At 44.5% G+C, this 14,317-nt stretch overlaps 1 protein-coding gene across 7 annotated transcripts in view; it reads left to right on the top strand.

Annotated features, from left to right (window-relative positions):
• Positions 1–2,534: 2,534 nt before the first annotated feature.
• BICD1 (BICD cargo adaptor 1) overlaps positions 2,535–14,317 on the top strand; it is a 177,432-nt gene continuing 165,649 nt past the window's right edge. For all 7 annotated transcript variants that reach the window (XM_040561644.1, XM_040561611.1, XM_040561652.1 and 4 more), the window contains exon 1: positions 2,535–2,799. In XM_040561644.1, the coding sequence (XP_040417578.1) occupies positions 2,587–2,799 (213 nt within the window). In that variant the 5' untranslated portion in view covers positions 2,535–2,586. The remainder of the gene's footprint in view (positions 2,800–14,317) is intronic.

The following is a 14,317-nucleotide window of genomic DNA, read 5'->3' as shown; positions in this document are numbered from 1 at the left end:
TCCGCAGAGTCGGGAATGAGGTGAACCAGAATTCCTTATATCAGGGAAAAGAGCTTGAAATTTTTTCAGAGCCATCGGCAACATTAGTAGTTCATGATAAATACAGGAGGAGGAGTCTGGAAAGTAGAGTGTGGTGCCAGTTTTAAGCCCTGATGAAAGCTATAGATGCAAAAGTTGGGATTCGTTTAATTAAATGTGTATGTTGGAATGTACACGTCTGTGTCTGAACTGGCCATGCCAGGTCCTCTGTAGTCAGTAGAGAAACTGACAGCGGACAACTCTGAGGCATGGTTCATTTCATCCTAAAGAAGACTTTAGAGCAGTAGACTTCTAAAACAAAGGCAACTCTCACCAAAGGAGCAAGATTTGATGGTGTATACATGAGGAGGCATGATGCAGTCCTAATGATAGCAAATGACAGGCATGTTAGGTGTTTTCAGGTTGGAGTAGCTAGAGACTTGCAGTTTATGCAAACTCTCCCCCAGCCCCTGTGAACTTCTGCACAGTGCACATCAGCTGGACTTCACTCCTCCTCCCAATTTTAAAAGGGAAGATTCTCCCTAACTTTCTTGTGAGGTATTGCAGAAAAATGACACATTTTAATGAGCCAGATTTCCTCTCCAGGGCACAGATGTTCAGACATGTGGTGAGGCTGCCCTTGGGTTACGAGTGAGATTGTCAACTAAATGATGTATATGGAGCTACACCAAGGATAGATTAGCTATAGGCATCCTGTTGCTTCAGCCTGTTTCCACACTGCCTTGAACCAACTGCTCATTTTCAGCACTGGTCTTAAGGTGTTTTCCAATCTGTTCTTGAATGAAATTTCACAAAGTGTTTGTTTTCATAATGACCAAAAGCTGGTCAAAAGCTGAGCACAGCTAGACTAGAACATCCAAAGCTCTCAAGACAACACCATTTTTGTTTATGTGTTTTTTGCTAACATTTGTGGAGTGTTTCATCCTCTTCTAAGGAAAGGATGGTGACGTTAGGCATGCCGTTGGAACTACAGTTGGAATACTGTTTTTTCCTCCTTCATTTTGATATTCAGCCATTGATGAGAGCCACTCACTCTCTTTACCTATTAATATGCATGCTTGTTGCTTTCTCATTAATATTACTCTTGTTTCTGCACTAGAATTCATTAAAAATGAGCATTTTTGGAAGGTACAGAATTGACATCTATTACTTTACTTATTTTTTTGATTTATGTTCTCTAGGCAACAAGAAGCAGTGTTTATGCAGGCTAGATTACAGTGTGTTAGTTATGTATGCATGTATGGATAGATGCTATATACCGTGTGCACATATCGTATGACTAGCATCAGAGCTTCCATTTGCAGATCTCAAAGCACTTTGCTGAGGAGTCTAGGCATTTTTATGTCTTTCTCAGAACATGGGGAAGCTGAGGTAGAAAGGTGATGTGGTTTGTTTAAAAGGAAGAAAGAGAATCTATGTCTTTGATTTCCAATATAGTGCTTCATTGGTGGACCCTGATATCCATCTTCTATACATAGCATCTTTTTTAAAAAGAAAACCATCTTCTGTTTCCTGGAAATTCTAAGTCAATTGTTAAACTTTGTACTTTAAAGGCCTTTTTTGCTAGTATTAAAAAAATAAAAGTTTGTTGAGCATGAAAACCTGTTCCTGTTAGTATTTATAGCAAAGCTTGGTCGACACCGATAGGATAAGGTCTTTGTTTGCAGGCCATAGTTTCAAGAAACAATAAATTTGGGCTTAAGACTCCTAGTACCAAATCAAAAAGGCTGTGATGCGAGGCATTATAACATTGATCCTGGCTGAACTCACTCTTCCAGTTCAGATATGCAAAGAGCCCCTAATCCGACGTGTTAACTTTTTACTGGCGGGCTTTGTGCGGGATCAGTTACTGTCTGTCTGCACCACCCCAGTTTTATGCTGGGCAAGTATCATCTGTCTTTCTGCAGCCAGCATAAAACTGACATAATCCCCGCACCGGGAGGGTCCCGCCAGCCGGCGGCAGCACCCCGCGGGCTCGGGCAGCGCCGTCCCCAGGCTGCGCCCGCCTGCCGGGGGGGGGGGGGCACGCCAAACCCCGGGGCGCCGCCGCCTTAAAGAGCGCAGGGGAGGGACCGTGCGGCGGGGAGGCGGGGGTGCGGGCTCCGCAAGCAGCAGCAGCTCCCCGGCAGCCGCCGCACCGAGGCGCGCTCCCGCTGCCGCCTCCCCGGGCCGCGGGGCTCGCCCGGCCCAGCCGCCCCCGCCGCGGGCAGCCCCCCGCAGGGCCGGGGGAGGCGAGAGCGGCGGCGGGGTCGGGGGCGGCTTGGGCGGCGGCCCCGGACCCCATCCCCATCCCCATCCCTAACCCTTCCCCATAGCCATCCCCATCCTTATCCCATCCCCATAGCCATCCCCATCCCTATCCCTATCCCATCCCCATCCTTATCCCATCCCATCCCTGTCCCATCCCCATCCTTATCCCATCCCATCCCTGTCCCCGCCGCCATCCCCAGGCCGCCGGTGCCGGTGGCGGTGCCGGTGCCGCCCCCCGGCCGCGCCCGCCCCCTCGCTGCCCCGGCGGCCCGGCGGTGCGGCAGAGCCGGCGGGGCTATGGCTGCGGAGGAGGTGCTGCAGGGCGCCGACCACTACAAGAGCGAGATCGAGCGGCTGACCCGGGAGCTCTCCGAGACGACCCACGAGAAGATCCAGGCGGCGGAGTATGGGCTGGTGGTGCTGGAGGAGAAGCTCACCCTCAAGCAGCAGTACGACGAGCTGGAGGCGGAGTATGACGGCCTCAAGCAGGAGCTGGAGCAGCTGAAGGAGGTGAGCGAGCCCAGGCTTTTGTCTCCCCCCGCCTCGCAGGGCAGCCGCGGGGGCGCCCCACGCGTGTCCCCGCCGGAGCCCCTCGCCACGGGGCGAGCAGAAAGGCCCCGAGTGGCCGCGGGGCTTGGCGGGGACGGGAGGAGGGGGTCTCCGGGGAGCCGAGGCTCGGCCGGCACCGCGGCCTCCAGGACGGCTCGCACAGCGCCGCAGCCCCCCGGCATCACCTCCTTATCCCCGCTGGAGCCGCAGCGTGGGGTACCGGGCGTCTGCGGCACCGGGGTGCCTCAAGCCATCGCCGCAGCGTTGTGTGCGAAGAGGGGATCGACCGGCACGGAGGATGAGAGCTCGGCAAACCTAGGGTGTATAGGCAGGGGAGCTGTGTAAACAGTCGTCTGCAGTGCACGGGAAGGGAGACGGTTCCTTTTGAAGTTATTTATAGACCTGGTTTATTCCCCTGCTTTGGGGAAGCGCTGCCATTAAGGGGAGGCAAAGTAGCTGTACAGTAGTCTTGAGGTCACCCCCAGTAAGTGGAAATTAAACTTCTGCGTCATGCCGAAATGATAAATGATCTGAGAGGTGTTTCAACTTCATCTTTCAGACGGGTTTCTGTAACACCCAAAGTATAAAGTAGGTAGGAAAGACTGCACCTAACCTTCTGGCTCTGCTAAACATGACTCTGAAATATCATCGCTCTTCCTGTAGTCATCATTAAGGGAAATAACTTGAGACTGAGACAGTGCACATGCACAGGACCTACGGAAGGGGTACGTGTACACACATGTGCAGCACTCACGTCTCTACATTTGGTAGTATTTTTATACTGTATGGGAACATATATGATTCCATATTTCAAAAAGAGATGGTAAAGCATTAAACAGATTTTTTTTTTCCAAATTTAAAAGGAATGTATCGCTATATATAACGTGCAGAAATTATCTTCAGTCAGAAATCATGAACACGTTCCATATGGAGGGAAATCACTTTGTAAACTTAGATTATATATGAATATTCTTTGGAGTACTAAGATTATATATGAATATTCTTTAGAGTACTAGCTTTGATGCACTTTTAGAAGCATTTTTTAATAAAATAAAGGTTTTATTCTACTTGCAGGTAAATGTGTTATGCTACAGGCTTGGCTTAGTGACCAGAAGAGTTTAAAAATGTATTTTCAAGAAGAAGAAGAAAGCTAATTTTCAGACAAACCTATCGATCTACTTAAACTTGATATCTGCTTCCCCACCCCTGCTGAGACTATGCAGTAGGCTTAGGACTTTGAAATCAATAGTCACAGGTTCAGGGGTGGAGATATGTGACTTGCACGGGCATGAAGGCAATGCTAGTTGAAATGACCTGGCATTAATAGAGGAGCAGAATCATGGGGAAAATGCACAAGACGATTTCTATGGGGAAAAAAAAAAGAGAGAGAGAAGCAGCTGTCTAGCTAGCCGTTATACAGAAGACTCATCAGAAACTAGGGATGACACATTTGTACGCATGGCCACAGATAGAAGGGACAGTGCAAGGAACTGAGTTTAAATTATTAAACTAGAGGGATCAGTCAACCTGGCTAACTGAAATGAAACATGCACAAATTCTCTTCCTGTTTACTTCCCCTCAAAGCCAACAGGACTGTGTGCTCTGCAGCCCAGAAGCTGTCCCGCAGGGCCATGCCTTCATGCTGTGCCAACCACAGCATGTACACTGAGATATCTGTGGAGAAAGGAAGAGGAGAATCCTGTAGCTTGCCTGATGCCAAGCAAGAATGGAGTCACTCCAGTTTCCAGTCCAGGTCTGGGGCTCTCAATTCCAGAGCTCTTCGTCCCTGCAGATAGGGCATCTCCATCCTCCATGTGGGCTGCAAGAGATTTCTTCTTGCTTCCATCCTTTATAGGTGAAACCACACTGATTCTTACCGCACATGCAGCCCTGCAAAGAGAATTTGCTCATATTCCTTCCTGTCGCTGTAATGTATTTTCTCATCTTCTCTGTAAACACCTCTGTTATGACTGTTCCTTGAGTGCAGATCAGATTCCTAACTGTGTGCATGAGCAAACGATGCCTCTGATGACATCAGCAAGGCAGGATTCAGACTGAGGTGCTTTGGGCAAGCTGTGTTGTGATTTGGGGGCCTGGGATTTGTGGTCGTAGGGTTCTGTCTGAAAGCTCTCTAGCAAAATGGCAGAGGCAGCCCAAAGCCAGCTTTTTATTAAGGCTCCCTCCAAAATGTGTGGAGGATGGTCCCAGTGTATTGTCTCCAGCAGGCACTGCAGAGAACATCCCGGACTGTGGCCTGGGTGTGGTCTGCATGGTGGGACATCAAACACCATGGCTGGACAAGAGCTAGGAAAACTCCTGCTTTGTCAGTGAGGATTTGTTCTTCTGCTCTTTTCTCTCTACATCTGTAGCCTCTCTGAAGTCGTAGTGGGGTACAGGAAAGAGGCCTCAGATTTATACTGAAACAAATGGTTTGTCCATTCAAGAGGAACAGTAGGTACTTGGGTGTGGGCAGAGTTATGTGTAGGGCCATTACCTCTTCTCTGAACAGATTCATTTACTGGGGTTGAATCTCATCCTATGTTTTTCCTGAGGCAAGTCTTCATTTCTGAATTATTTCATTACTAAATTCTTTTTTTTTTCTGCTGTTAGGAGCTCATTGCATTTATTGCTCAGCAGACGGAGCTGCCTGTCTTTGACTACTTAGTCATGGCTTAGCCATCTAGGATCTGAATTCTTCTCCTATGTTCCTTGGCAGTTCAAAACTCGAGTGAACTTCAGTGGGGCTTTCTCCGTACAGATTGCAATACAGAGCCTCAGCTATACAATAATTTCCATTGCTGGAGGGTGAGATGGGAAAGTAAGGCCATTATAGGATGTAGAATTAAAAGCAAATTGCAATACATTACATTAAATATTAATACTTGTATATAGAATATATGCTAAGCACCATGCAAAATGAATTATTATAGTAAGCTCCGATGTTTCTTGTGCTTTGTTCAGAGGTTTCTGCTTTAGCCTAAGACTTGAATGTTTTGGGGCATGACACTGGTTTACATTACAAAAGCTTGAAGTTTTAAACTGTGACCTAATAAATACTTCTTCCAAAATAGAGCAGTTATTACATGTGTAAGCTGTTCTGGAAAGACTCAAAACATCTATCAGCTAACAACCTTACGTTTTCAAAAATGAAGAGAATAGTAGGAATGTGAAAACATATACCCTGTTGTGTTGACTTTAACAGTCTTCAGTGTTACAAGACGGAGCATTGGTGGTCCTGAAGTTAGACAAGACTGTAGGAATAGTGTTAAACAAAACATTATTATTTTAAAGCTGTATTAATGTTCATATTTTTTTCTCCAGTCTGTAAGATATGTTGCCGTGCCTTGCTCAGTTACATCTCAAACTAGTGGAATTTTGAACCTGCAGTAAAAATGCTGTAGTTTCAGGGCCCCTGTTCAGAAGGTTGCTTTAGATGTGCTGTTTAACCTGCTGTGAATAAGAGTGCAGGGAATAAGACTCATCGCTGTTTGTCATGTGCTTAAAGGTACTCTGTTTTCACTGTTTTATGGGGGTGAGAGTGTAATTACTAGCATATTCTGTGGAAACCGTTTTCCAGTCTCATATTTGTGGTCTTACATGTTTACATTGCATTTGCTGTAAGTACAATCTCTGTTGTTAGATTTCATTCTTTTAATGAAGGGTAAAATGGCTTCATATTGATCTTCTTTCCTGGGCAACCTGCTGTAGCTGTCCCTGCTTCAGCTGGGGGCTGGATGAGATGATTTCAAGAGGTCGCTTCAGACCTCACCCATCCTGTGATTCTGTGATTAGTTGTTGTTCACTGGTGGCTGGCAATGTTTTTAGAGGGGAGAAATGTCAGTCACCTCCAGCTGTGATAAAATGGGGATTGAAGGCAGCTTTGGTGTCCAACTATACAAGGCATCTAGGCCTGGGAAATCCTAGGCAGAGATTTCTCTTTAAAAATCAAATCATGAACATAGCAGCTGAGCAGATCCCCAAGTTCCTCTCCTTCACTCTCTGGCTGACTAGTTTGAGCAGTTTCTCACTCAGCTGCTTGGCTTCTATGTATGTAGTTCTATGGGGACAAGCTCTTCCCCTGGATTACACATAGAGCTGGCTATCTGATTTTTAGGTTGAAGGTGCAGTTTAGTGTTCATATTACACTCAACCCAAATATCCTTGGTAAATTATCAGAAACCAGACTATTGGTGAGCAGCTCTATCCTTTGCAGGTCAAAAATTTGTGTTTTCTTTACCTCACAGAGATGTTGCATCATTGTTTTATGAAGTGCTTAGTGAGTTTAGCAATGTGGCTTCCACAAATAATTCTTGGCTTATGACTGGAAAGGGTTCTGGAGGAGTAGAGCTGAAGCTCCCTCTGACAGTTTCTGTGCTGTTCTGCTCTTGCCTGTGCTACTTTCATGCAGGTGATTCAAGCTCCATCTCCCCAGTCCCCTGGCACAGTGCTGTCCCTCTGACTCCCACACTCTTCTCTGAAGCCCTGTGTTTGCAGTTTCCTCTCTGCCTTTTGACGTGTACAGTTGGTGGGGCTTTTTGGATCCAAAAAGGACAGAACAGCGGAGGGGCAGGCTCCCTATCCCAAATAAAGCCCTGTTAAATGGGCAGTCACTCTACGCACGTGTATGCAGCACAGGATGCTTAGTAAGGTGTGAAGAGGCTCACACATCCCAGTGAGATTTTCTGAATTCCCCCTAAAGATGAACGTGTCCCAGATATGTAACTTAAGAGCTGTGAACTGATGCCACCTCAGTATACACTTACACCTCCTTTCAGCGACAGCGTATGTGGGATGAAGTGAGCATTTCCAACACCTCATCCTGCTCTCAGCACTTGGTTCTGTGAGCCTTTCCACGCTGTGCCACTCAGAAGGGCCGTGCTGCCTAGCACCCAGCTCCAAGGTGAGGGCAGGGAAAGGGTGCGTGAGCGGCAGACCTGGATGGACAGCGGTCAGATGCCTGCTGCAGTGCTGTCTCCTCCAGAGCCCAGCTGGCGCTGCCTCTGTGTGCATACACTGCTAATGGAAGGGTGTTTACCCAGTTCCCTTTCACAGCTGGCCTGGTTAGGAGAGGAGAGCAGGGCAGCACAGGAAACTGTTACACATGGAAAGGAGAGCATGGAAGGCAATGCAAGAACTTCAGTGATAGAGCTGTTACGCAGGGGCTTGCACAGCAACTGGATCCAGAAGAGCCCTAAGACTGACCAAGCTTTGGGTGTCTCTCCAGCTCTTCATTCATCACTTTGTATTTTCCTCTCCTCAGACCTAAGCACGGGTCTGCAACAAAAAGAATCAGAAGATGCTCTTAGCAGTTCATTTTCAGAGCTGTACTTATAAGGAATGTCCTAACAAAGTCAAGCAGCACCCTGCAAAGCTTCTTCAATTATTACAGGCTAGGGGACTGACTGACTGGGGAGCAGGTCTGTGGAAAAGGATTTGGGGATCCTGGAGGACTGTGAGTTGAATTTGGGCCAGCAGTGTGCTCTAACAGTGAAAAGGCTAATGGCATCCTAGACGGTGCTGGCAGGACCTTAGCCTTGAGAAGGCTGAGAGAAGTGATGATTACTGGCATTTGTTAGACCCCACCTAGAAAATGGCATCCAGTTTTGCCCAGTACAGGAAAGGAGTGGATCGTCTGGGCTGAGTTCAGCAGGGGACCGCCAAGATCATCAAGAGCTGAAGATCCCCTGTGAGGATGGGCTGAGGGAGCCTGGGAAAGAGGGATCTGGGGGAACCCAGCAGCAGCCTTCCCATGCCTACAAGGAGATACTGAGAAGACAGAGCCAGACTCTTCACAGTGGGACATGGTGGGAGGACAAGAGAACTGGCATGGATTGAAACTAGACAGGTTCAGACTGGATTTAAAGGGGAACTGTTTCCCCATGAGAGCAGGCAGTGGCACTGGTTGCCCAGAGAGTTTGTGCTGTCTCCTTCCCTGGGAGTTACCAAGCCCCAACTGGATACAGCCCTAAGCAACCCTGTCTGAGCTTAGAGCTGACCCTGCCTTGAGCAGGAGGTTGGACTAGAGGAGAAAGGCAGCAAGACAATGCAAGGTCTCTGAGAGCGCCCACTATGTCCAGTTCAATTCCAGTAGCAGCTTGCTGTGTGTTACCCAACATGTTAACAGCCTGCTGCCTGGAAATAGTGACTGTTAGCAGAGTCATAGCCTCCCTCCATGCCTGAATTTCACTTTCTCTTGATTGTCATTGAGCCTGCATTGACCTAGCATTAGTAAGGGAGTAGTTTGATGTGCTTTTCTCTCAGTGAGACAGCTCTGCGTCTCCCTTTGTCATGCCTGCCCCTGTTCTAGCTCTCAGTTGTGCATCTGTTTATACTGTCACACCTAGCTAGAAAAGTGACCTCAGTTAAAAATAACTGAAGGGGGTGTATGCTGTCTGTAACCAGACCTGGGTACATGATGTGGTTCACAATACATTCCCATAAACTGCTTTACCTGAATAGCCAAAAAGTAAGCGTGAGGATAGGAATGAATGCCAGAGAAATAGGGGGACAGAATGAGCTGCTTAAACAGGTACTGATGTTAAAGGGGATGCTTATCAAATTGTGGCAGGATGGCTTCCTCGGAAAGGAAATGAATGCTGTGTATTAGCCTACAGAAAACGTAAGCAGCTGAAATCATCTTAGGGGAAATTAGAGCTCTTGCTGGAGCTTTGGCAGCATGCAAAGAAAAATGTAGATGAACTTTTTTTTTCTTTCCCAAGGACCTGCATTGCCAGTTGCTCTCACTAATTGCATTGTATCCTTATGAGTCAGTGCAGATAAACATGTGATTTGTTACACCTCCTGCAATAGCCAACCCTTAAATATTGATAGCTTTAAATGCTTGGGGTTCGCATACTACTAAAATAGTTCTGAATTGAGTTTATTTTTTCTCCTCATAGTTAAATCATTTTCGTACTTTCACTCTTCTAAGAAATCCCTTGCCAACCTGAGGGATTTGGAGTGAATCCACCATGTGTTGAGCTCCTCTGAGATAACTGGGAGTTGCAACTGGATTTTATGTCATGGAAAAGTTAATTTTCCATAGATTTTCTATAAAATATTGAATTAGTACCAAATCTAAAATGACTGATTGAAGTGCTAATGGGGGAGCCAGGCATCATTATTGTGAAGTACTTCCTGTTTAAGGCTCGTGAATGCAGAATGATGGCTCACTGAATAGTCTTTAATCTAAAAGTCTGCATCCGTTTGGAATTAAGCCTTTTGTAATGAATTAAAAAAAATAATTCACTACCATCTTTTCACCTTCCTTTATGTGAAATATTTTTCCTTCCCTTCTGTATTGCAGTGCAGATTTGCCTTCTAAGGTATGGGTGGGTGCAGTCTGTCTGCAGAACACCAGTCAGACTGAACACCTGGCTTTATGGAAAATGCAACTGGGGGCAGAACAGTGGTGGAGAAAATAACATTTGGCATGAAATAGTAATTTGTGAGCATTCATCAAAGTAAAATGAGGAGCATTCTCAAAGTCAGATGCATAGACTAAATTTGCACCTGGCCAACTTTTACATACCTTATGCAATTGCCACTTGGAGAAAATATACGTGAGATCAGATATTTTTCTGGCTGTATTGAGGGATTCTAGAATAGCAACCTGCTTCTCAAATAACTTCCCATTTTTTAAAAAATCTCATATGTGTTCATTTAAGCAGCTCATTTTCTGTCATGTTTTCATATTGGTGTTTTGTTTGGCCTATGGACAATGGGAATGAAATCTGATTCACCTGTGTTTGTGTCCCTCATAGCTCTGCTACGTTGTAGGCTTCATTAAAAAGTTGGCTTTGCCATGGATTTCCCTTTCCTATTTGTCTGATACCTGAGGGGGTGATGTTTAATTCAGTACGATTCTGTACTGTACGTTTTTTCTTTGGGATGATTTTAATTTATAATGGCACAGATCAAAAGCAAGTATTCATTTCTGTTGAAATGCCTTACGTTTGTGGCGTGACTTTCTTTCCCTCTTCTTTCCTCATTTCCTTCTGAACTCTGCACCACTATATTTTATGGGGGAGGAGAGAGGGTATATTCCTGTCCTCAATTTAGGGGAATTGATATGGCATGCAAAGATAAGAATGTTCCCTTTGTCCCTTTACCCAGGACTGCTTGCATCACTAACAGCAGATGACTATGAGGAGAAAAGAGCAATTTTTCATACTGTCCTGTGAAAGCAGTCCAGAGTATAGACCAGCTACAGATGGAAGCAGTTAGGACTATTCCAAAGGTGAAAAACACATCTCATCAAGGGCAGGTGTCTAAAGCTGAAGTAAGCAGGTAGAAATTGAGCTAGATTGCAGGTTAGTGCTTTAATGGGAACTGTGCTTCTCTGTGGAGGGGTAGTATTAAGAAAAATAATTTCAGGATTCTAATGTATGTGTTTCCAAATGTCTTTCACTATTAAAGTTTAACAAACTTAATAGTTAAAGGAAAAATCAGGCCACTGTCCTAAATCTATGGTTTTGGGACAGACCTATTAAGACTATTAACACCAAAAGGCTTTTGCTAAGACTGAAATTGGTCTATTCCCATTTTCTGCATTTCTCTTGTGATTCCTTCCTGTCTGCAGCCTTTCATTTTCTGCCATGCATTCTAGATTAGCGTTTATCTCATGTCCATGATGGTTTATCTCATGTCCATGATGGTTTATATACTTCTATCTTCCCTTTTGCAGTCTCTGCCTTACATCTTAATTAGTGTAGATTTGATGCTCCATTAGACACTGAACTGAATTTTTTATATTAAAGATTCTTTTTGTCATTGTGTGAATGTAAGAAATCTGTCCATTTGTGGCAGACCAGACCTTCCACACTCTGTCTTGGTATTGCAGTGACATGAGAGAATCATAGAAATACTCTAGAAATGTTTTTTTTAACGTGGGCTGAAAATGAAACAGCAGAGGATTTGTCAGCTCTGCTTTGTAGCAGCCTCACCATTAAAATCATCCTGGAAAAGATGACTTCTAAGGCAGTTTTAAAATTTGGTTGGCTGAAGGAGTGCACAGTAAGGTATCTTTTCATAATGTTTTGCAAAAAGCAACCCTGCATTTTTTTTCCATTGTTTTGTTTCTGGGGTTATTTATTTATTTAACCTCAGGCAAGAAAACTGATGCATGGCGAGGTTCGATAATGCACTTGAGTCCTTGTGATCAGAGCTGGGAGTGGAACCCATTACCCACACAGCCATGCCATACCCTCTCCTTCTTCCTTTCTCCTTTGAATCACACTTAATTTGTCCTTGTGCTGTACAGCCACGTTAAACCCATCTACACAACCAGTAGGTTTCCAGCGCTAGCAGTAATACATACAACACTGTGCTTAACCCAGAGGCATAAAAGAAGTCCTCAGTTACCAGTTGGTCACCTTTCACTTCAGTCAGTCATTTCTGGGTTAATTTCAACTAAATTATATGAACTCCTTCCTGTTCTTTTTTTTTTTTTTTTTTTGTGTGTTTGTTGATTTTTAACGTTGTGCTCTCAGAAATCACAGATGACACGCGGCAGGGGCAATGCCATGCATTCAGTATGCACCTCAGGAAGTTTAGCCACAGCACACAGCCTTTCCTTGGTTTTCCTAGTTACTCTGGATAGGCTTAAATGTCAGTGATGAACTGTGAAGTGCTCTTTGTCATCACTGACTGATGGCTACATCCATGGAAGGAAGTTGGACTTTGTTACAGCAGCAGTTTTAACTTCTGTTTTGGATACTTGGAGGAAGAAGAACAGCTCCTAGTAGTTGTAAAGCTCAGCTAGGAAGACGGAAAAGGAGCAGCAAATCTCTAAGAGTGAAGGTAGGATTTTGGGTCAGGCAAAGGGAACAGGTGGCTTGGTGAAACAATTCATTTATAAAAGTTTGGATTTTGGCCAAACATGAACATAGCATGATTTGGATTTAGTCTTGCTCAGGACTGGCATCTCCTCTACTCACATCCTCATGGCAAGACGCAGGATGCCAGACTCCAAGACATGGCTTCAGGTTTCCAGCAAGAAACACGCAGCCTTTGGCACTCCAGTGTTAAGAGAGCTAGAGAGAACTTGGTACAAGTATAGGTGTGGGCACATGGGGAGTTCACAGTTGGGTTATTAAACTCTCTGCGTAGGCATAGCCTCTAGTTCTCAATTTGATGGCTAATCCAGGATACTTTAACAATTATTACCCAACTTGAATCTCTGTTTTCTTTTATTAAAAGTGTGCTCTGAATAGCTTGTAGTTTGCATAATTCATGGCTTTAATAAAGACAAGTTTTATAGATGGGTGGGAAAAGTTTTTCTTGTATGCAGAGTACCTCATGGAGATTTACAAAGCATTAAAAAGTTGTACTGGATAAAACCTGATAACAAACACGCAGAGTTGGTCTGAGTCTAGTTGGGGGAACATTTGCATTCACTCATTTCCCTCATAATGCATGTGATTCCCACCTACAGACTGTTAGGAAAGGCTTCATTTAAGAATCTCAAGTGAAGAATGCTACCTTTAGCAATATACCCTATGCTCGGGATTGCACCTCACGATCATTTATAGCAGGTATGACTTGAAGACTAACAGTGAAGTCCTGGCTTTATGTGTATGTCAAGGGTAAAATGGAACAACAATTTAATTATTGAGTCTGTGCCCAGCTGGCAAACATCACTGTCATCAAGATGTAAATGATAAAATGTGTTATAAACTGAGAATTTGCATTTCTTCTCACCAAAGAAGGGAGAACTGGAATAACTGTAATTACTTGGTCTCAAACACATGATCTTATTCTCGCAGCTTGATGAATTGTCATAACTCAGCTGAGCTTCAATTACTGATCATGTGTGTGCACTTGACTTGGTCCAAATGCATAAGGGCAAGGCAAACAAACAAACAAAAAGGCAGAAACCTGAAGGAATGAGTTTTTATCTGACATGTATCTTACATCTGCTGTGAGCTGAGAATGTGCACTGGATCAGTTACATATTAAAAAGACTGCAGTCATAAATCTGTGTCCTTAGTGACAGTTTTTTAAAGTGAAATGTAAAGATATGGTCACAAGGACTCCTTTGTGAAATAATGTGTATGGTATATAACTATATGTAAGAAAAATAGTGTGGTTTGTATATAATTTTCCATGTATGCTAATATGGGAGATGGAGGCACGTAAGATCTGTTAGGAGTTTGATACTTTGGGCATTAGGTAATTCCATTTCTTGGGCATTAGGTAAGTTCTTATTTTTTTCTGCCAGTTAAGGGCTGATGACTGCCATCTGGTAATAACAAGACTTTCACTTAACATACTGTAAGCTTAGCTGTGTAAAAATAGGAGCAAATCTGGAACAAGATAGTTAAGTGATAACATTTTTCCAAGTGGGCTGAATTCGAAGTTACAACAATGCTATATATTCTTTGATGATTACTATTCCTAAAATAAAAACCACATTAAAGTGACAGACCTGAGTTACCAGATTCAGATACCTGGAAATTTGGACCCTAAAATCTGTTTT

This window comes from Cygnus olor, chromosome 1, assembly GCF_009769625.2.
Source record: "Cygnus olor isolate bCygOlo1 chromosome 1, bCygOlo1.pri.v2, whole genome shotgun sequence".
NCBI lineage: Eukaryota > Metazoa > Chordata > Aves > Anseriformes > Anatidae > Cygnus > Cygnus olor.
Note: the sequence above shows the minus strand (reverse complement) of the source record. Positions and strands in the feature narration are given on the sequence as shown.